At 45.1% G+C, this 22360-nt stretch overlaps 1 protein-coding gene across 1 annotated transcript; it reads left to right on the top strand.

Moving 5' to 3' along the window:
- Window positions 1-5657: 5657 nt before the first annotated feature.
- LOC142906598 (aerolysin-like protein) lies at window positions 5658-10655 on the top strand. Its single transcript, XM_076054741.1, has 2 exons — window positions 5658-5708; window positions 8447-10655. The coding sequence occupies exon 2, from the start codon at window positions 8461-8463 to the stop codon at window positions 9400-9402; it is 942 nt and encodes a 313-aa protein (XP_075910856.1). The 5' UTR covers window positions 5658-5708; window positions 8447-8460; the 3' UTR covers window positions 9403-10655.
- The last annotated feature ends 11705 nt before the right edge of the window (window positions 10656-22360 follow it).

Genomic DNA, 22360 nt, shown 5'->3' with positions numbered 1-22360 from the left:
TTTCAACGAAAACTGTTTAGATTGATCAATTAATGCGGTTGAATCAGAAATTATTTTGTTGGTTTGTGTGACGAGGCTGTTGGTGGGATCTCTTTTTTTTTGTATAACTACCATCGTCGATTAATTATTTAATTTTGTTGTGGTATTCTATTTTATCCATGATGACAGTAGCATTGCCTTTGTCAGCTGAGAGAACTACAATATCATTCCTCTTTTTTAATTTATATAATTCAAAACGCTCATCTTTGCTGAGGTTGCTAGCTGGCATCTTAGCGTTTTTGAGGGTTGCAGCGATTTCAGATCTTGCTACGTCTGCAGCGATGTGACCCAGGCCCCTGAGAGCAACGTCTACTTGGGCAATTATATTATTAACTGGTATGTGTTTAGGTGTGACTGCAAAGTTTAGACCTTTAGCTAAAACGGATTTCAGACCATCGGAAATAGAACTGTTACTGTGATTAATTACGACTTTATTAACGTCTAACTTTTTGGTGTGTGGGTCCGGTCTTTTGTTGAAGAGGAGGTTAAATTTGGAAATCAGGTTTTCCTTACATTTGGTCGACATAGTAGCAGCTGAAGAGGCAGTCATATTGTCTACATGTTCCCAATCCGATGTGGACATTATTGCCGTCAATGATAAGTGTGATTTGTAGAGTGTCTTGTCTAACTGATCTAGTTCTGTGCGTATAAGTCTGATTTTTTCTGAGATAAGAGCTAAGCTAGTTTTGGAAAGAATTCGTTTCGCATTAGAAGAAGTTACAGCAGCAGAGGTCAGTGTAAATGCGATTGGTATTACCCCAGAGTCGTGGCATCTCTTCAGGAAGGTGAGAGACTCGATCAGCTGAGCTTTCTTATCCCGGAGTTTGTTGAAGGATCTTAAAGTAATGTGAAAACCCTCCCCGTAGAGGCGATTAAATTTTGATTTAAAGCTTTCGTGACTGCAGTAATTCATATTCTTAGTTTTTTCGGTAAAGTCACGTTGAAGAGAAACAACAAAATAATAAAATATATATAAAACAATAAAAAATTCTCACGACGTTTCGACCATAACTCAAACGGTCATCTTCAGGTGTGTTGGTTTGCATAAATTTATTTTTAAACGGCGCATTTATTTATTTATAAAAAAACGTTAGCGTCACGCGCAGCGATTTGGCAGTTTACCCAGGACTAGACCATCTATATTTTGAAAAGAGGAGGGGGGAGACGAAATTTTTTATAATGTATGCTGTCTGAAAGCCAATGTAAGCGTGAACAATCAATTAAGAACTGAAATGGTTTATCAAATCTTTCCAATGATTGCTAGGATAGAATCCATATTCTCGGTTGAAATTGTCTCTGTGCTTGTATATGTGGATAGCCTCATGAACGAATCTCTCATGGAAGCCAGATGGTTCATCAAGGACTAAACACTGAGGTACCCCCCCTGGTGAGACACTTTAACCAATACATACTTCACTTGGAATGGAACTTTCTACAAACAAACTGAGGGCACCCCAATGGGCTCCCCCCTTTCTCCAGTTATAGCTAACATTTTCATGGAGAAATTTGAGACTGACGCCATCCAGACTGCCACTCTGCGCCCAACCTTATGGAAGAGGTACGTGAATGACACTTTTGTCATCTGGCCACATGGCCGGCCTGCTCTAGACCAATTCTTCGACCACATCTATTCCATACACCCAGCCATCAGATTTACCATGGAAGTCGAAATAGATGGCAAGATACCTTTTTTGGATGTCCTAATTAAAAAGAGACCTGATGGTTCAATGAGCCACTCTGTCTACAGGAAAGCTACCCATACGGATGCTTATCTGAAACCGGATTCCCACCACCATCCATCACAGAAGAATTCTCTCATCAAGACTCTGTATCATAGAGCCCAATGCATATCCGACCAGGAACACATAAGCAGTGAACTCAAGCACGTACACCAAGCTCTTAGGGCTAATGGTTACTCCGACTATACAATCCGCAAAGCTATCACTCAAACCATGAAGAAGAACCCTCTTGAGGAGCCTTTCAAAACCATCACTTTACCCTACATTGCTGGGATCACAAAAAAGATCTCCAAAATCTTGAATAAACACAAGATCCAGGTCCGTTTCAACACATTACATAAAATCCGTGATCTGGTTCCGTCTGTAAAAGATGTGATTCCGGACATACAATACCCTGGTGTCTACAAACTAAGTTGCCTCTGTGGTAGTAGTTACATTGGAGAAACCAAACGCCATGTCTCGGACCGCATTCGTGAACACAAAGCAGACCTTAAACACGGTAGGACCAACACCTCGGCCGTAGCAGATCATTGTTCTAATTCAGTAGGCTCACATGCCATTGACTTTTCCAAGACAGAGGTTCTTTGTAAGCCATCTGGCTTCCATGAGAGATTCGTTCATGAGGCTATCCACATATACAAGCACAGAGACAATTTCAACCGAGAAGATGGATTATATCTTAGCAATCACTGGAAAGATTTGATGAACCATTTCAGTTCTTAATTGATTGTTCACGCTTACATTGGCTTTCAGACAGCATACATTATAAAAAATTTCGTCTCCCCCCTCCTCTTTTCAAAATATAGATGGACTAGTCCTGGGTAAACTGCCAAATCGCTGCGCGTGACGCTAACGTTTTTTTTATAAATAATTAAATGCGCCGTTTAAAAATTAATTTATGCAAACCAACACACCTGAAGATGACCGTTTGAGTTATGGTCGAAACGTCGTGAGAATTTTTTTATTGTTTTATATATATTTTATTATTTTGTGTTTCTCTTCAACGTGACTTTACCGAAAAAAACTAAGAATATGAATTACTGCAGTCACGAAAGCTTTAAATCAAAAATTCGATTTGAAGCATGTTTTACATCTTTTTTTTTTTTGGGGGGGGGGCAGAGCTTCGTGACGTCATATTTGAGGTGGGTCTGACTTTGCGTGACGCCGCGTGACGAAGGGGGCGGGGGGTCAAAAATTGTTCAAAATCGCGTGACGTCATTTGGACGGCCCCTTAGTCGAGTGTCATCACAGGTGAAAAGTCGTCTCTTGTCCGTGCGCCTCCACCCATCACACATGCGCCAAGTGATCTGGCTAACCGAATCAAGTAAAACTTCCTAAACGCTTGATTTCGTGTATAATTTTGTATTTCATATTCCAGATAGCAGACCAGCCAGCCAATCACAATGGTGGCTAATTCTGTCAGCCTTTGATGTTCCAGAGTCACAGCAGTGCCACTTCACTTCCTTCTCCATGATGCTTTTTTTGTGGGCTAAGGAATTTCCGCTTCCAAAAAAACCCCCAAAAATTATATCTAAATAAAAAGGATAGGCTCAATACATCAACACTATCACGGTTATTTATTGATTATTTATTCGTTAAATATTACAGATCAATGTTGCGAAGCCAATATTCAATTCACCATACCTCACGGCATAGCGAATGTCGTGTCCAGTGACCGAAATCAAAGGAACTATTTCATTCAGCCTCGTTGTCAACCACCTGTTGACAGCTGATGGTAGAGACATCTATATCGGTACTTCTTATGTAACACGTCTGCTTTACGCAACATTTTTTGCTACTCATAACAGCTTGCTCGCAAGATTGCTTTCCTTGCATGTTTCTCAGCGTGGGGATGCTCATGATTATTTACTTTATAATTCGCCGTCAATTGTTACTGTTTAACATATCCTACGTATTGCCTTTGCCCATCTAATATCCAATTCGTAATAAGTCATCTAAAATGCCCTGAATCTTATGAACTGTCTCTGCTGTTTGTCTCATTTGCATTGGCTTATTTTCTATATCGTGTATCTTACACGTGCATGTCTTACTTATTTGTATTGTGTAATATGGCTTGATTCGTAACCTCTGTCTGCTCGATTGTAGTGTTTCATTTGTCACGTCTCGTTTTTATGGTCTGTGTATTCTTAAAGGTTATTTTCAAAGTAGAAACTACTCAGTCGCACCAAACGAGTTATTGGGAATAAAGTGGACTGACACTCTGGGACTGTGGAGCCTAAACGTTTGGATAAATTACTGCATTAATCTTCTGTTAGTGGCTGCCTGGTGTACCATCTCCAAAGGGGGTACGAACAGGAATTGTAAAGTAAAGTTAGGGATGATTCGCAGTAGATTATGTGCTGGTCAGGGAATGAGGAAAAGTTATTAGGCTGGGAGGTGTACACATCAAACACACTGGTTGGGAACGACTGGTATATCAGATTAATATAATAAACCAGTTATGGCTTAACTGTTTTAAAAAAATGCACTACATTATACGTCATATTTTTAGGCATTCCGATGACAAACTTTAGTTATAATTAAAATTCATTACCATTTGACTTCCATTGTAGTTGAAGCGGGCTTTTTTTTCTTTCCAATTCTATTTCAATTCGTGGATTCAATTTGATACTGCAGGCGGGGTAGCAGAGTTTTAACACTTGTGCCTCACAGTTTAGACGTCCTTTCGTCGATTTCTGACCCGCTCCTGGATGGGTTTCCTATGGGTTCTCTGCTTTTCTTCTCTCACAATTTATTTGTAAATGTTTCTGATGTGACCGAACATTCCAATGTTGAAAATGTATCTGCAAAATTACTCAATTGGGATTACACAGAGCAGCTACATCGCCCCCTACTGTGAAACTTAGAGAGGCCCTTTCGAAAATGTATCTTGAGAGTCAGTAAGGATTTTCTGGGTACACCAACAGAATACAAATACATGAAATCCTTACCCAACGAAGAGTTATCGAACACTTGTTTCAGCCCAACACGCGTTACCTAATGAGATCTCTTTGGAGGAACACGAGGGTTATGTTTTGGTCATACGTGTTTTAACGCTGCTTAAGATTATCATATTCGCAACTAAAAGTAGTGCCGTGAGAGTGTTGCTCGTTTTGGAACGAATTAATCTGTATTGAAATCGCTCGAATTAGCAGAGAAAGAATGCTCTTTAAGTGAGATACGCCTGTATAGATGTACAAATTGCACAATAACATACATTCCTGCCAATTTTTTGACACCAAATGCACGCCTGGGGCAAAACAGCAAAAGGACAAAAACAACAGCAAGAGTCCAAGACAACACCATGACAAGTACAATAGTTACACACCAAAACAACAACAACAGTCCCAGACAACTCCAAGACAACATTAACAACAGTCCCTCACCAAGACAACAACAACAACAACAATCTCAGATCTCTCCCGGATATGTACAACAACAGTCTCAGAACACACCAAGATAATCACGTCCCTCATTGAATTTTACATCTACATTAAAATATTGCTACACGGTGAGTAAGGATCTATGTTACACAACATATTTATAAATGTGGCTGGTGTATCTGGCACTACTAATTTTCTGCTTCAGAATATATTTTTAATGGAAGGTTTACGATGTTTGGCGCGGAAACAAGGTTCCATAATGTTGGAAGAACCTTGTTTGATAATACACCACTCATTGATTCACTCCACCTCGTCATCATGAAAAAGAAAGAGAGGTTCAACTTTGAAAATTATATATGTATGATAGATTAAATATTCATAATTTCTGTAAATATGCCAAACTATATTTACATAAACTATTCTGACGTGAGTGATGCGAAGCGATGTATAATTTAGGCTGTGGCTGGATCACGTGGCCTGTGCAACAGTAGTATAAATGACAGTGTTCTGGTGATAGAAAAGCATGCTCTGGGAAGAGAACCTTAAGGTGAGTGTGTGGGTTACTCCTGACTGGTCTCGTTCTTAAAAATTCAGGTGGTGTGTGTGGTGGACAGGTGACTCCCAGGTAAGTGCCTCTTAGCTGGCACCCCTTGAGAACCTGCCTGCTTGGTGTGATGTTGGAAAAACAAGATGCTATCGGATTTCTGTGTTTATTTTCACTAAAAATCCGTTCTGTAAGGTACTGTCACAAATCAGTGAAAAAACAACGTATAGCAGCATCAGCAGCAAGCAACTCCTAAAAATATAAAGATGTGAATTCAATTGACAATCATGCAACGTTGGTTTAAATGTTCAGGAAAAACTTTACATACAAATGCATTGATGACGTTTGTTTGTCTAAAAGTAACGTCGATTGCGCAATACTCGTGCCTCCCCTCTCACTTTGCTCTTTTCCTGTCTCCCTCCTCTCTCTCTCTCTCTTTGATATCCACACAGCATCACATGAAGAAGAAAAACACGACTCTTGATGTCCTGGGTCAATCTTCCACGCTTTTTTATCCAATGCATGTTTTTTTGTAAGAGTCCAGAACATGGCCATCACAGAGGGAGATACCAATTACGAACGTGTGTCGAACCCGGTGCAATAAATCCTTAAATGGGGACCCGTCTGGATGCCCTTGGGCTCGCTGACCTACCACAGAGGCAACGATCAAGAGCAGCAGATTAACTGGGAAGGGGAATAAGAGGACAAGGGGGAGGAAGGGGAATAATTTATCCAAACTAGACAGGAAACAAAGTAAAATAAGCGTGATGTCTGGGCTTATCCTTCTTATTTTCCCCTAGGAGCAACGGTGCCTATTGGAATGTTTCAGTGTCTGGAGTTCATCCCCTTGCTCCGCTCCCTACTTTTCTGATTATTCACGCAGGGTCAATACAAATGGGGACCACATTTCCTCTTACTCTTATTATATCCCTGGTAGATCCTGGTTAAGGAGCTGATTCCCGCCAAGGCACGAATAGTTCTGTGCCAGAGTCTCCAAGAGGGGGTTCTTGTTTCCAATTTGCTAGTATTGTCTTTCTTGCTACAATATATCCGGTTTTCAGTAAGGCATATTGGCGTACCGATAGCCCTTTTGGTTTCAAGCCCCGCAAAGTTTAGTCCACTGAGGGGCTCAGCACTGTGCCAAGTTCCGATTAAAATAATCCGTTAAATTCTCGTATAATTCTAAAATATCTGGGCACGGCCAGAAGGCATTCAGTTACATCTGTACCGTCCATTGTGGTATCTAGGGCAATTAGGAGAGGAATGCGTGAATTTGAACTAAATTATGTTTAGAGGAAGGGACCTGCGGCCTGCTGTCTGAGCCCAACCATATTTGAGTCCATTTCTGGTGAGGAATGTCCTGTCCCAGCAGCCTTTCCTCCTCAGCTTTCTAGTTTTGGCTCTAACCCGGTCTCAATCTCCTGCACGAACTTTTCATTTCCTTTTTTTCCACCAGACCATCCAAGATTGGGTGAGTGATGTGGTCAAAGTTTTTGTTTGTAGCTTTGGATGGTGTCCCTGATATTTTGGTAACCTTATTTGGAAGGTCCCCCACCCTTTCCAAGCCTATCACTCTCCAGCCAGGCCAGTTACCCCTTGTGCATTCTATTGTTAGTGATTGGTCGCCCCACAGAGGCGATTGTCTACATATGAAGGAGTGGAATGAGATTCACCTGTGGTTGCCTTTCCCCAATGTGTTAGAAACCGTGAATAATGGTTTCAGGACACGCGATCTATATTTGATAGGAGCTTAGGTAACGGCAGCAAATAACCAGCAGCTCACCGAGCCTTCTCCCAGTTTTTCCATGTCCTATACTTTTTCTTGTTGATCTATTGAATAAAGTTCTGAAAGCGATTGCTTTGTTCTATTTTAGGAAATCTGAAAAGGGTCAGGCCCCGATGTCTCTTAAGTAACGTAAGGGAATGGAAATCTATTTGCGCTAATTTGTGATTCCATATGGATGAGGCTATGCTTGAATCAAACATCTTAAAGAAAGCTTTTTGAATGCAGGAGGGGCTATTCGTAGATGTACTGTATAGGTAACCGTGTACAGTACTGTTCACTGCAGGAAGTTAAAATCGTGAGCGGCTGAACCTCACTGTCTATCCACTGGAATCTAGAAACACCACGTCGCCTGGGATACCACGATGGGCCACTTGGGCAATAAGATGGGGACAAGATGGCGCATTGTGTACTTTCATGGCAGCATAATCGCGAGCAGTAAATTTACCATGCATACAGGAATCTCTAGATCAACTGCGAATGGTCGAGCCACAGGGGCACAATCGGCGAACAGTACCTCAATAAATTTGGCCCAAAACAGTAAAACCTCGAGGGAAGGATTTGCTGTACTGTGTTGTGTCAACTTTTATTTCAGAGAAGCTGTATTTCTCTTGCAGACAAGGCTCTCTTAACCTCAAACAGTTATTCTTGTAAATTATCTAACCTTGTCACTGTCTGATCTTCTTTCATTGTCTTTAGTTGTAAGTTAGCCATTACGAGTTAATAATCTGATCCAATGTGTGTTTTTTTAGAATTTACCAACATGATGATGTACTGCTTTTTCACCGTTTTTTCGCAATAGTGTTGTCGATAACATCTGAGTCGACATGCAAATTTAGAAGTGCATAACTATTACAAATGTGTCAATAAAATGTGGTTTTGAAAGTCAAACTGTGAATATCACGATGTTTTAAATTTCTTTCATAATTTAAACAAATCTGTATCTTGTAATGTGCAGGAAGAGAGGAGAAAATGCCTTATGCATTGGCCTTACACACCTGTGGAGGACAAGGAGGAACAGCCTTCAGTTTTGATGGGTGGAGAAATGGAGCAACGCTGGAAAAAATCTGGGTGTGGGTTGGAGGGTGGCAGATCAAGTGCGTGAAGGCCTGGCTGACGGACGGAAGGACTGCACAGTACGGCAGTCCCTCGGGATCTCACAAAGAGTTTGTGTTCCAGCCCGGGGAGCTGTTTTCGTCCCTCTCACTGTGGGGGAATGGGGCTGGCTCACGCCTGGGCGCCTTCAAGTTCAGGACAACCAAAGGCAGGGAATTCTTCGTGAAGATGACAGACTGGGGCCTAAAGACCGAGTACCCAGTCGACGTCCGCTCTGGAATCTGCCTTGGAATTCAGGGCAAAGGCGGTTCAGACATCGACAGCATGGGCTTCCTCTTCATCAATTCGGTTAAAAGTTCAGAATTGATCAACGTGACATACCCTACACTGCACAGGGAGCTTCCAAAAGTCCAGATGGAAGAGATCAAATCACTCAGTTACAAGAATACTGGTTCTGTCCCCCAAACCTATAAAATTGAAACCTCCAAGACCGTGACCAAAACCTCCTCCTGGTCGATCACAAACAAGCTGGAGGCAACCGTGAGCATCAGCGTCTCAGCCGGCGTTCCGGATGTCGTGGAGGTTGAATATGGCTTTAGTTTTACCGTTAGCACCGAGAGTACGCACGCCGTGGAGAATTCAGAATCGAAAACCGAGCTCCTCTCATTCGACGTCACGGTTCCTCCACGCAAGACCACTGCGATCGACATCAATATCGGTCGCGCGGAAATCGACCTCCCGTACAAGGGTACGGTGCGCATGTCCTTATTGAACGGCGCCACCTACGACATCCCAATGGAGGGTGTCTACAAGGGCCTCGCCTACACCAAGGCGACTGTAGTAACAAACGAAAAGTGAAACGGCATCGGAAAAGCACGCACGTGCTGCGCTTTACTAGCTGCATGCTGCATTCAACGCTGCCTATCTTTATTTAATAGATTATTGAACCCTGCGGTATAAATATGATGCAATACATATGCCATTTGGGAGAGTTCAGTTGGTGCAATTAAGGAACCTTTGAATCGGTGAAAAAATAATTAACACGGAGATGCAGTTATTTCAACGATTTTTTCTCGCACATACCGTATATAATTGAGTCTGTTCGCTCAGAAATCACAATGGAATGATCATAATCTGTCTTTATCCCGGAGGAATCCGACGATAAATTAATCTCTTTTTTACAGATGTCCAGTAGGGGCGAGTCAGAAAGTTACAACAACAAACAATACACAACACGATAGGAGGAAAAAGTAGATCAATGGTAAGCCAGTAGCTAAAACTTATATAAAGAAATAAGAATAAAGTATATAAGTACAAATAGCATAAGTACATTTAAACGTCACTTTTGCCATTTACTTACGTGAGAATGAGCCCCAACTAGCAAACGCAAATGGAAATAAACTTCCTGCAGTGGTTTGGGCAATGTAACAAGACAATACACACTGGCATAGGCAACGTTGATCGGTAGAGTGCAAATCTGGAGGGGTTCAAAACATCAAAGTACAAGTTGGATGAACGACATAAATGACTGGAAGGAGGTGAAAGAGGTGATGCTTTATGGGCTTCAGAAATGAGAAGGTGAAGAGTGAAAACCCAAATGAAGCACACAGCTAAGGACATTCTCCACGGCAAATCATACAAACATATATCTTGACAATACAGTTTCTGCATGCTGCCACGAACAGAATAATCGATGGACTTGACCAACATTTCTACTAAAATTATAGAGAGAAGACATCCACGTGTGAATGATACCAAACAAAACGATGACGGAAAGATAAAGATTCCTCAAACAATCAACCAATCTTCATTTGTGTTGGGACACCTATTTTCAGAAACGCTCATATTTGTTTTCCATTTCACACTATAATGAATATACAAATAATGATAACTGGCCTCGAATGACCAACAATTTCTCCAAAGGTGACACCAGAAAATTAAAGAACTTCCCTTGTAGTACTATCATTTCCATCAGCACCACCATCTGGATTAATGCATTTAGATTACAATTGCATGCTCTTTAATTATAGGGAATTGCATGCAACTAGTCATTTGCATGTTATGCAATGCTTTGGGCTTGTGATGCAAAATAAAATATCTTTAAAAATTCATTGGATTGTGTTTGCATTCAGTGTCATCATTATCACATCCACAACCCCTTTGAGCCAGCATCACTGAAAACCTTTGTTCGAATCCAGGCATTCGCCTGTAATGAAACTGCACAGTCAAGTGTGGTGAGTTGATGGTCTCAACCCGGTCACGAATGACTGCACGAAGATAACCCCTTCCATCACAGTTATCAAAACGTAAGCTAGTATGTGTGCAGATAACGCGTAGCAGAAGTGAGATCTTGGTTTTTAGATATAATTTCAATCGCGCATGATAAACCTATATTCTCGATTCTCGCAAGAGAGATATGGCCACATCGCTCAGAGGTCTGAGTGCTGACCTAATTTCGAATCCAGAACACTTAGCAGTGCCAGCTCATCAATCAAACCTCCAAATGTGTGTGTGTGTGTTAGTCCATGTGTGTGTTAGTCCATATGTGTGTGTAAGTTCATATGTGTGTATGTAAGTCAATGTGTTTGTGTTTGAGTCGAGTTGTCTGTGTGTTTGAGTCCATATGTGTGCGTGTAGGTCCATACGTGTGTTTAAGTCCATGTGTGTGTCTGTCTTTTTCTCATCCACCCACTCACCCACCCACTCACCCACCCACTCACCTACCTACCCACTCACTTACCCACCCACCTTTGCTTCCTAACGACTGCTACTGAGAGCCCCAAACCAAACCCCACCCCCCACCCCCGGGAAATCAGAGCCCTCCCCAGCCCCACCCCGCTACAAAAGAGCCTCACTGCTACCCCCACCTAACAAAATGGAATGGGTTACGTCGCTTGCACCAGCCTGCCCAAGCCCCTCGACTCACTAAATTTCGGTAATCATATAGTCTGTCCGGTGGATCTGTTGTTACATTTATGCCTTTGGAAATAATAACTGTTTGATTGTCTTTTTATATGAATACCGTTGCATGTAATCAATCGCCTGTGATAATGTGCTGACCATTTCAAGCATAATGATCGTTCATATTATAATATATAAGCTTTTGTGTAGCATAGCATTTGCATGCCCTGACTCTCTCTCTCACTAACAGCAATCGCTTTATGCGGGGTGCATGTGTTATCAAAGTGAAATCGTACAGTCGTTGATGATACTGTCTTGATACCGTATGGATACCGTGTTGAAGTTCCGAGATTGAGAGTTCACATACATATTATAGTTAAGGTTTAATTAGAAAATAAATTGATTAATACAGAAGTGGTCGTGTGATTCTTTCCAGAAATTTTTACATAAGATCTGTATCCTGCGACGAGATAGGAACACGGGAACCTAAACTATAAACACACTAATACACACTCATTAAACTAAAGCGAACGATATGAACATGGGACCTAAAATATGAACACTCGGGGAGTGTTAAAGCGAGAATCATTGTATTATGCTGATCAATAATACGAAGTTAGACAACGAGGCCGAATTGACACTAGCGTAACTGCACACGATTGATTGCGTTATCCTGATTGATAACCCCACCTCGTCAACGAGGCGGGGCCTGATTATCATAAAGGCTATCATTAACACAACCACACCCACTCGTATAAATTAATTCGATTACCTCTCTAATTAGCATAGTTACACGCATAATTACACGAATTAGCATAATTTCGGATTAATTATGCAAATTTCGAATTTCATTTAATTTTAATTATTTTTCATCAATTTTCACACGCCCACATATACAACACAGCCAAACACTCTAGAGACGTGTTTCAACAGGCCCATAGAGACCCAAACATACACACAGAGACCCATACCCAAAGACTCATACTCATAGAGACCCACATAGACCAACAGAGACCCATACTCATAGAGTCCCACACAGAAATATAGAAACCCATACACATAGAGACCCATAAAGACCTACAGAAACCCATACTCATAGAGACCCATACAGACCCACAGAGACCCATACTCATAGAGACCTGTACACACCCACAGATACCCATACTCATAGAGACCCATCCAGTCCCACAGAGATCCATACTCATAGAGACACACACAGACATAGAGAGACCCATACTCATAGAGACCCACACAGACATAGAGAGACCCAAACTAAACCTAAGCTATGTTTTACTTTACTAGTTGTAAGGCCCCACTCTGTGCCACTGTGCAGCTCTTTTGTCACAGATGCGACCTGGCCATTACAAATGATAGCTCAACGAAGTGGGCTGATATCATCATCATCACGGGGAATTGTTACAGCAGCGGTCAAATACTCTAAACGCTTGGTGATGTTGATTCTGAACGTGGAGGGAAAAACCGGAGGACCTGGAGAAAAATCCACGCGACCACCACGGGGAGAGAGAGACCCAAACTCCAAATATACAGCAGGTGTCGGGGTGGGGATCGAACCCACGACCCCTGTATACCAGACGAGGTAGTTAACATATCCTACCAACCGCGGCCTACCATCAACCTGCTACCTCCATCTGGAAGGAGGAGGTGGCAGAGTCACAGTAGATGGACGGAGCCAGCACGTTGACCCTACGATCAACCGTGGCCGGGCAGCCTCTTCGGTACGAGTGTCCACCTCGCCCCGGATCGTCTTCGCTGAGGGTACCGTGACCCCACCACCACTGCTACCACCACCTCCCTCCAGATGGACTGAGCCACCGCATTGACCCCGCGATCAGCAGTAGCTGGACTGCCTCCGCGCCAGCTAACCGAGCGCCCCGACAAGAGGGCGCGACCACCGCGCCCGCTCCGCTCACCGGCTTGATGTCCGCGTGGACAATGCCAAGCCCCTTGGCGTACAACAGGAAGTCGAGGATGGCCCTGGTGTACTCCCTCAACCGCCTCACTCAGATTCGCCCGATGCTCCCTTTGCTTATGACGCCATAGAGGCTCTTCCTGGCACCACAACGACAACGACAATGACGTTAAAACCCTTTTCCCGTTCCGATGACGTCCACGACCCAGACTCCAAACCGACTGTGCCACTTGGTTAGTTTTGGGGGGTGGGGTCATGAAACGCCTCGTCGCTCCGCGGTATTCATCCACGGCCTCGCCATGCCGCAATAGCGCCGAGGGAACTAACGCGCACAAAACATTGCCGCTCGTGGAATATTTTATGATAATAATTTCATTATTATGATTTTATTATAATTTCACCATGATTATGTTATTATTACAATTTCTGTTTTATTATTTCATTACTATCATTTTATTACTATCATATCACATTTTAATAATAAATGTATTATTTTTAATGATTACCTAATTATCAACATTTCTTAACTTTAAAGTTTGTTGCATGTTGGCAAGTATGCTAAACATTTCGAACAGACAAACATTCACAAATTTCCCTTTTATATATATACATAGATTCTCATGAAAAAATCGAATGTGTGATTTATGGGGAGCGTTTCCGTGAGTCGCGTCTTCCGCAACCCGGGGGACTTCCTGCGTCTGCTTTGTCGCCACGGTGTTCTGTGGTTATCGATAACGCTGCGGTTCTCCGCGCTCAGCTGCTTGACCCACGGGGCCACGTGGGCGCGTGCTGCTCCACTTCCCAGAGCTTTGGAGACTCGGTTGCCAAACAAATTGTGATTGGAAAATTGTCAGCTTAATTATTGAATAAATTAATTATCAAAATAGCAATAAAACAAGTTATGTATTCAATAAAGTTAATTTATTTAACGAGGCGAGACATCTTTTGATGAATTGTTAACTATCTTTAAACTTATAAAATAAACTGCAAAAGAAGATAATTATGAAAGTTATTAAATAAAGCTATTGGGGAACAAAATTAGAAAATCAATCCCCCCCCCCACTCTGCGCAAGAGCACAGAAGTGTGGTTACCAGATCTGAGCCTCTACAAAGGAACGAAACAGGTGGAATTATCCACAAAATCTAGCTGTCGCCTGATGAAGCTGGTTGTAATTATTGGCGAAACGTCATACTCAGAGATTGTAAATGTTGTGGCATGGCTCTCCAACACATCGTTGTGCTGTACCATTATACTGCACTATACACTGCACTATACACTACACTACTATACACTACACACTAGTGCTGTACTAGTAACGAATTGGCACGTTCTGTTTGCGTGACAACCCTTACTAGTTGACTGTGTCAGGTGGTAGCGGGTTTAATGACACAACATGTATATATTTAAGTGATCTAACCCAAAAATACCTCTATTATGGATGATATTGGTCGGGAAAGGCCTTAATAAATGTGATAAATCGATTAATCTAGTTGCTTGATCAAATATTAAATAAATATTAATTCCGAAATAAATCAACAATCAAGCGGAGCAATGGACATGCGCACGCACGTGGGTGGGTGGTGGGGGGGTGGAGAATGTTCATGTACTTCAAGAGCTCGACGACGAGGCAATTGTGGCCGCGGAATTCGAACGTGTACAGGACCCGGATGACTCCGTAGCGCTCATCGCTGGCCCTGCCCTGCAGCTCCGTGGCCACCTCCAGCTCCATCCTCTGGCGGGCCGCTGTCGAGGAGCTGTGCAGCGGGAGGTGGAAGGCCACGAAATCAACGGTGACTCTTTGTGGGTGACTCTGTGTGGGTGACTCTTTGTGGGTATCTCTGTGGGTGACTCTGTGTGGGTGACTCTGTGGGTGTCTCTGTGGATGACTCTGTGTGGGTGTCTCTGTGGGTGACTCTGTGGGTGACTCTCTGGGTGTCTCTGTGTGTGACTCTGTGGGTGACTCTGTGGGTGTCTCTGTGGGTGACTCTGTGGGTGTCTCTGTGGGTGACTATGTCGGTGACTCTGTGGGTGTCTTTGTGGGTGACACTGTGGGTGACTCTGTGGGTGACTACATCGGTGACTCTGTGGATGTCTTTGTGGGTGACTCTGTGGGTGACTCTGTGGGTGTCTCTGTGGGTGATGCTGTGGGTGTCTCTGTGGGTGACTATGTCGGTGACTCTGTGGGTGTCTTTCTGGGTGACTCTGTGTGGGTGACTCTATGGGTGACTCTGTGTGGGTGTCTCTATGGGTGACTCTGTGTGGGTGACTCTGTGGGTGTCTGTTTGAGTGTCTCTGTGGGTGGCTCTGTGTGGATGTCTCTGTGGGTGTCTCTGTGGGTGACTCTGTGTGGTTGTCTCTCTGGGTGTCTCTGTGTGTGACTCTGTGGGTGACTATGTGGGTGTCTCTATGGGTGACTCTGTGGGTGGCTCTGTTGGTGACTATGTCGGTGACTCTGTGGGTGTCTTGGTGGGTGACACTGTGGGTGACTCTGTGGGTGACAACGTCGGTGACTCTGTGGATGTCTTTGTGGGTGACTCTGTGGGTGACTCTGTGGGTGTCTCTGTGGGTGTCTCTGTGGGTGACTTTGTCGGTGACTCTGTGGGTGTCTTTCTGGGTGACTCTGTGTGGGTGTCTCTGTGGGTGACTCTGTGTGGGTGACTCTGTGGGTGACTTTGTGGGTGTCTCTGTGGGTGACTCTGTGGGTGTCTCTGTGGGTGACTATGTCAGTGACTCTGTGGGTGTCTTTGTGGGTGCCTCTGTGGGTGACTATGTCGGTGACTCTGTGGGTGTCTTTGTGGGTGACTCTGTGGGTGACTCTGTGGGTGCCTCTGTGGGTGACTATGTCGGTGACTCTGTGGGTGTCTTTGTGGGTGACTCTGTGGGTGACTCTGTGGGTGACTATGTCAGTGACTCTGTGGGTGTCTTTTTGGGTGACTCTGTGGGTGTCTCTGTCGGTGACTCTGTGGGTGCCTCTGTGGGTGACTATGTCGGTGACTCTGTGGGTGTCTTTGTGGGTGACTCTGTGGGTGACTCTGTGGGTGTCTCTGTGGGTGAGTCTGTGGGTGTCTCTGTGGTTACTATGTCGGTGACTCTGTGGGTGTCTTTGTGGGTGACTCTGTGGGTGACTCTGTGGGTGTCTCTGTGGGTGACTCTGTGGGTGACTCTGTTGGTGTCTCCGTGGGTGACTCTGTGGGTGTCTCTGTGGGTGACTATGTCGGTGACTCTGTGGGTGACTCTGTGGGGGTCTCTGTGCGTGACTGAGGGGGTCACTGTGGGTGACTCTGTGGGTGTCTCTATGGGTGACACTGTGGGTGTCTCTGTGTGTGACCCTGTGGGTGACTCTGTGGGTGGCTGTTTGGGTGACTCTGTGGGTGACACTGTGGGGTCTCTGTGGGTGTCTCTGTTGGTGACTCTGTGAGAGTCTCTGTGGCGGTCTCTGTGGGGGTCTCTTTGGGTGACTCTCTGGGTCTCCGTGGGGCTCTGTAGGTATGTCTTTGTGGGAGACTCTGTCGGTGTCTCTGGGTGACTTTCTGGGGGTCTCTGTGGATGTCTAAGTGGGGGTCTCTGTGGGGGTCTCTGTGGGGGTTTCTTGGGGGGTCTCTGTGGGTGACTCTGTGGGGGTCTATGTGGCTGAGTCTGTGGGGGTCTCTGTGGGTGACACTGTGGGGGTCTGTGTGGGGGTCTCTGTAGGTGACTCTGTGGGGGTCTCTGTGGGGGTTTCTATGGGTGACTCGGGGTCTCGGCAGGGGTATCTGTAGGGTCTCTGTGGGTGACTGGGGGTCTCGGCAGGTGTCTCTGTTGGTCTCTCAGTCTGGGTGCCTTTTGTGGGTCTCTAAAGGTCTGGGTGTCTCTGTGGGTTACTCTGCGGGTCTCTGTGGGTCTCTGGGTCTGTGTGTCTCTGTGGGTCTCTAAGGGTCTGGGTGTCTCTGTGGGTGTCTCTGTGCGTGACTGAGGGGGTCACTGTGGGTGACTCTGTGGGTGTCTCTATGGGTGACACTGTGGGTGTCTCTGTGTGTGACCCTGTGGGTGACTCTGTGGGTGGCTCTTTGGGTGACCCTGTGGGTGACTCTTTGGTGGTCTCTGTGGGTGATTCTGTGGGTGTCTCTGTGGGTGACTCTGTGGGTGACACTGTGGGGTCTCTGTGGGTGTCTCTGCTGGTGACTCTGTGAGAGTCTCTGTGGCGGTCTCTGTGGGGGTCTCTTTGGGTGACTCTCTGGGTCTCTGTGGGTCTCTGTAGGTATGTCTCTGTGGGAGACTCTGTCGGTGTCTCTGGGTGACTTTGTGGGGGTCTCTGTGGATGTCTAAGTGGGATTCTCTGTGGGGGTTTCTTGGGGGGTCTCTGTGGGTGACTCTGTGGGGGTCTATGTGGCTGAGTCGGTGGGGTTCTCTGTGGGTGACACTGTGGGGGTCTGTGTGGGGGTCTCTGTAGGTGACTCTGTGGGGTCTCTGTGGGGGTTTCTATGGGTGACTGGGGGTCTCGGCAGGGGTATCTGTGGAGTCTCTGTGGGTGACTGGGGGTCTCGGCAGGTGTCTCTGTTGGTCTCTGAGTCTGGGTGCCTTTTGTGGTTCTCTAAAGGTCTGGGTGTCTCTGTGGGTTACTCTGCGGGTCTCTGTGGGTCTCTGGGTCTGAGTGTCTCTGTGGGTCTCTAAGGGTCTGGGTGTCTCTGTGGGTGTCTCTGTGGATCTCTAAGGCTCTGGGTGTCTCTGTGCACTTCTCTGTGGGTCTATAAGGGTCTGTTAATTTTTAGTTTAGAGTTAGCAATAGTTGTATGGCAGTTAGTATTTTGTTAGTTATCTTCAGTTCATAACAGTAGTCTTATGGCAGGTTATTATTTTGTGAGTTCATAGTTAGCATTAAGTTTTACGGCAGTTATATATTTGTCAGTTCATATTTAGAAGTAGTTTTTTGGCAGTTGGTATTCTGTTAGTTTATAGTTAGCAGCAGTTTTATGACAGTAAAATTTTATCAGTTTATAGTTAGCAGCAGTTTTATGGCAGTTAGTATTTTGTCAGTGAGTCCATAGTTAGTGGCAGTTTCAGCCACCGCGGAAGGCCGTCCGACTCACCACAAGGGCAGCGACAGCATCTTGATGGCCACAAGCGTGAAGGCAGCGAGCAGTGGAGGGGTGAAAGCAGGAGCTGAAGAGAAAAACAGCCAGCAATGGAGAAAGCACAGTGATAGCGGAGAGCAGAGAGAAGCAGCCAGCAGTGGAGAGAGCGCAGTGATAGCATAGAGCGGAGAGCAGAGACGAAGCAGCCAGCAGTGGAGAGAGCACAGTGACATCGGAGCTGACGGAGAAGTAGAGATAGGAGAGACTAAGGCGGCGAGCGAGTCGAGTGAGCACGGTGAGCGAGCCGTGGCAAGCAAGGGAACTGTGAAGCATTGAGGACATGTGGAGAACTGTAAATAAAGTGGTGTTGGAAGAAAGACAAAAGTTGTCCGAGTAAAATCAACCACTACACATATATAGTTTCATCATCGGCCTTTGTGCCTCGAGAGACAATTCTATTGTGCCTTACGAGGTCAGCTGTAGGTTTTGCAGTGCCAAGAATGACTTAATAGGCCAATTGTTGAGTGACAATCCTTACCACAGCAATGGTAAGTGAATGCGGTGGCAGCTCCAGAGGTGTTTGCTTTTTCTTTACATCGCTCCCTCTTGGTCTGCCAAGCAGTGTGTCTTTTCTCCTCGCCTCTCCTGAGGCCTGTTTTCACAGCCTGCTGCCAGCTGAGTCGGTGACTGGCAGTTTTCTTCCAGTCATTTGGGTTGATGTCGTAGCTCTTCATGTCCCGTTACCAGACATCTTTGAAGCGCAGGATTGGGCGACCAGGAATAGATCTTCGGAGAGTTCATAACACATTGTACGTACATTCCAGCTTGCAAAATGAAGGGCTGGAACCTTCTTTCGTTTTGTTTTGCTTTTCTCTGGTGCAGGTGTTGCAGCCCACTTGTCTTGTGGTGAACCAAAAGCTCCAAGCACCCATTGGAGCAGGTGAGCCGTGGCGGGAAAGCACTTATTGGCCGGGGGCAGCCCAGCTTGAGGCGGGCGGTAGCTTTCCATTAGGTGCAATGACCCCTCCCACCGACGATGGCAACCCATTGTGCCCATTTTCTACTCCAATCTAAAATGAGCTTATAACCCGTGACTGCTGCCATCCGTGTTTTTTGGCCACGATTAGGTGGCCGAGGAGTATCCTCTCCCCATTTTTGCACCTCTTGTTGGCGCAATGCCTGGCCAGGTTCCTTCTGGAAATCCTGGTGTTGCCCATGGGTCAGGATCCCCCCCTCGGCCTTGCTGGTGATGTCCAAAGGGGTACGTAGCATGACGTTTGGTACCAGTTTGGCTGCAGGGGCTGCTGGGAATGTGCCGCAGTGCATCACAAAACCGCCTGAGGGGCCCCACTCCTGATTTTCTGTAGAGGTTTACTTTGTTAGCCATTGATTCTCCCGAGACACTCACAAGGCAGTGAGATAACCACGTAACCCTGAGAGGGGCCCTTACCAGGTAACGAAAGCCGGGCCAGCTGTGCCTGGGACACGCGTAAAGCAGGGTCGTCACGCCCTGAGGAAGTTTATCACAAACTACCCGCTACCAACATAGACTCAACAATAATAACAACCGCCATTCGCCACTAAGTGGCGGTGACGTAACCACAACGCTTGTGGCAGGCTATGTGCACCATGAGGCCACGTGAAGTTTCAAACGCCCGCTGGCAGGAGATCACGGGGCAGAGCCAGATGCAACAAGTCGACTGACTGAGACGACTGGCTGATGCAGCATCTGTGCCCCCTTCTTTGCCAACTTGCTGTGCTTTAGCCACCCGGCGCTCCGCTCGTTGTTGTGAGCATCGCTTGGAGTGTCCGATGTTATATAGACTCGCACACACATTGACCGAAACAAACACAAATATGGTCTTACAAAGACACACATATCGACTAAGACACACACACAAGGACCCATGCACACACTTCGACTTACAGACACACATCGACTCACACACACATACATAGACTGACACACACACATATGAACTTATACACACATATCTACGCACAAACTCAAATGAACTCTCACGCATATACACACATTGCCGTACACACATCAACTGACACACATAGACTCCCACACAAACATGCATGCACTGACACACGCACATAGAGGCACACACATATGGACTGACACACACACATGGACTTATGCACATACACACACATGTACTAGGTGCCTCGGTTAATGTATATGCTTTGACTTTAACATAGCAATTTCTGTGACCAGTTACAAGCTAATCACTCAGTTATTTCAATGCTAAATTCTATGCGAATTCCTTTGTCAAGGGGTGCCTCTGCGGATGTGTATGCTTTAACTTTAACATAGCCATTTCTGTGACTAGTCACAAGCTAATCACTCAGCCATTTCAATGCTAAATTCTATGCTAATCCCTTTGTCAAGGCGCTTTGATTCTTCTCACACAGCTTAAAGGTCGCGATCTGAGCGTGGCTTTTTCACTCCAGCACTGTCCTCCAAGACAGTCTCGTCTTTTCACCTGATGAAGGCCGCTTGTGTTGTGGCCGAAACGTCGTGAGAATATTATTGCGTTATTTTATTTTATCAATGTATTATTTTATTCTCATTCTACGTGACTTTACCGAAAGAACCAAAAAAGATGAATCCTTGCAGTCACGAAAACTTTAAATCGAAATTTAACCACAAGGCTTGTTTGAATCTAATCGGCTTCCGATGGGTCTTCATTTTGTGTCGGCTACATTCCAGCGATTGATGGAACTGGTTCTAGCTGGCCTGCAGTGGGACTCGTGCCTGATATATATCGACGATGTTTTCGTTTTTTGCGTTACGTTCCAAGAACATTTGGAACGGTTACGTGCTGTCTTTCTTAAAATGTGTGCAGCGAACCTCAAATTTAAACCACGGAAGTGTCACCTGCTCCAAAAATCTGTTTAGTATTTTGGCCACATAGTCAGTAAATCAGGGATAGCGATGGACCCAGACAAAACCGCGTGTGTGCGTTCTTGTGTCTTATTACCGCCGTTTTGTCCTCGGTTTCACCACATTCGCCAAACCTCTCCACTCCTTGACGGCAAAGGATCAGAAGTTCCATTGGAGGTAGGAGGAGGAGGCCACATTTGTTGCAATCTGGGATGGCTTGGTGAACGCACCTCCCATCCGATACCCCGACTTTTCCTTGCCGTCCGTCCTTGATACAGATGCTAGCAACACTAGAATTGACGCTGTTCTGTCTCAAGTCGTTAATGGCGTCGAGAGTGTTGTCACATACAGTGAGGGAAAAAATAATTTGATCGCCTGCTGATTTTGTACGTTTGCCCACTGACAAAGAAATGATCAGTTTATAATTTTAATGGTAGGGTTATTTGAACAGTGAGAGACAGAATAACAACAACAAAAACCCAGAAAAACGCATATCAAAAATGTTATAAATTGATTTGCATTTTAATGAGGGAATAAGTATTTGACCCCCTCTCAATCAGAAAGATTTCTGGCTCCCAGGTGTCTTAATACAGGTAACGAGCTAATATTAGGAGCACAATCTTAAAGGGAGTGCTCCTAATCTGAGCTTGTTACCTGTATAAAAGATACCTGTCCACAGAAGCAATAAATCAATCAGATTCCAAACTGTCCACCATGGCCAAGATCAAAGAGCTCTCCAAGGATGTCAGTGGCAAGATTATAGACCTACACAAGGCTGGAATGGGCTACAAGACCATTGCCAAGCAGCGTGGTGAGAAGTTGACAACAGTTGGTGCGATTATTCGCAAATGTAAGAAACACAAAAGAACTGTTAATCTCCCTCGGCCTGAGGCTCCATGCAAGATCTCACCTCGTGGAGTTGCAATGATCATGAGAACGGTGAGGAATCAGCCCAGAACTACACGGGAGGATCTTATCAATGATCTCAAGGCAGCTGGGACCATAGTCACCAAGAAAACAATTGGTAACACACTACGCCG

The sequence above is a fragment of the Petromyzon marinus genome, chromosome 68, assembly GCF_048934315.1.
Source record: "Petromyzon marinus isolate PM22_M1 ecotype Great Lakes invasive population chromosome 68, UKy_Petmar_22M1.pri1.0, whole genome shotgun sequence".
Taxonomy (NCBI): Eukaryota; Metazoa; Chordata; class Hyperoartia; order Petromyzontiformes; family Petromyzontidae; genus Petromyzon; species Petromyzon marinus.
This window is presented reverse-complemented; position numbering and strand designations above follow the sequence as displayed.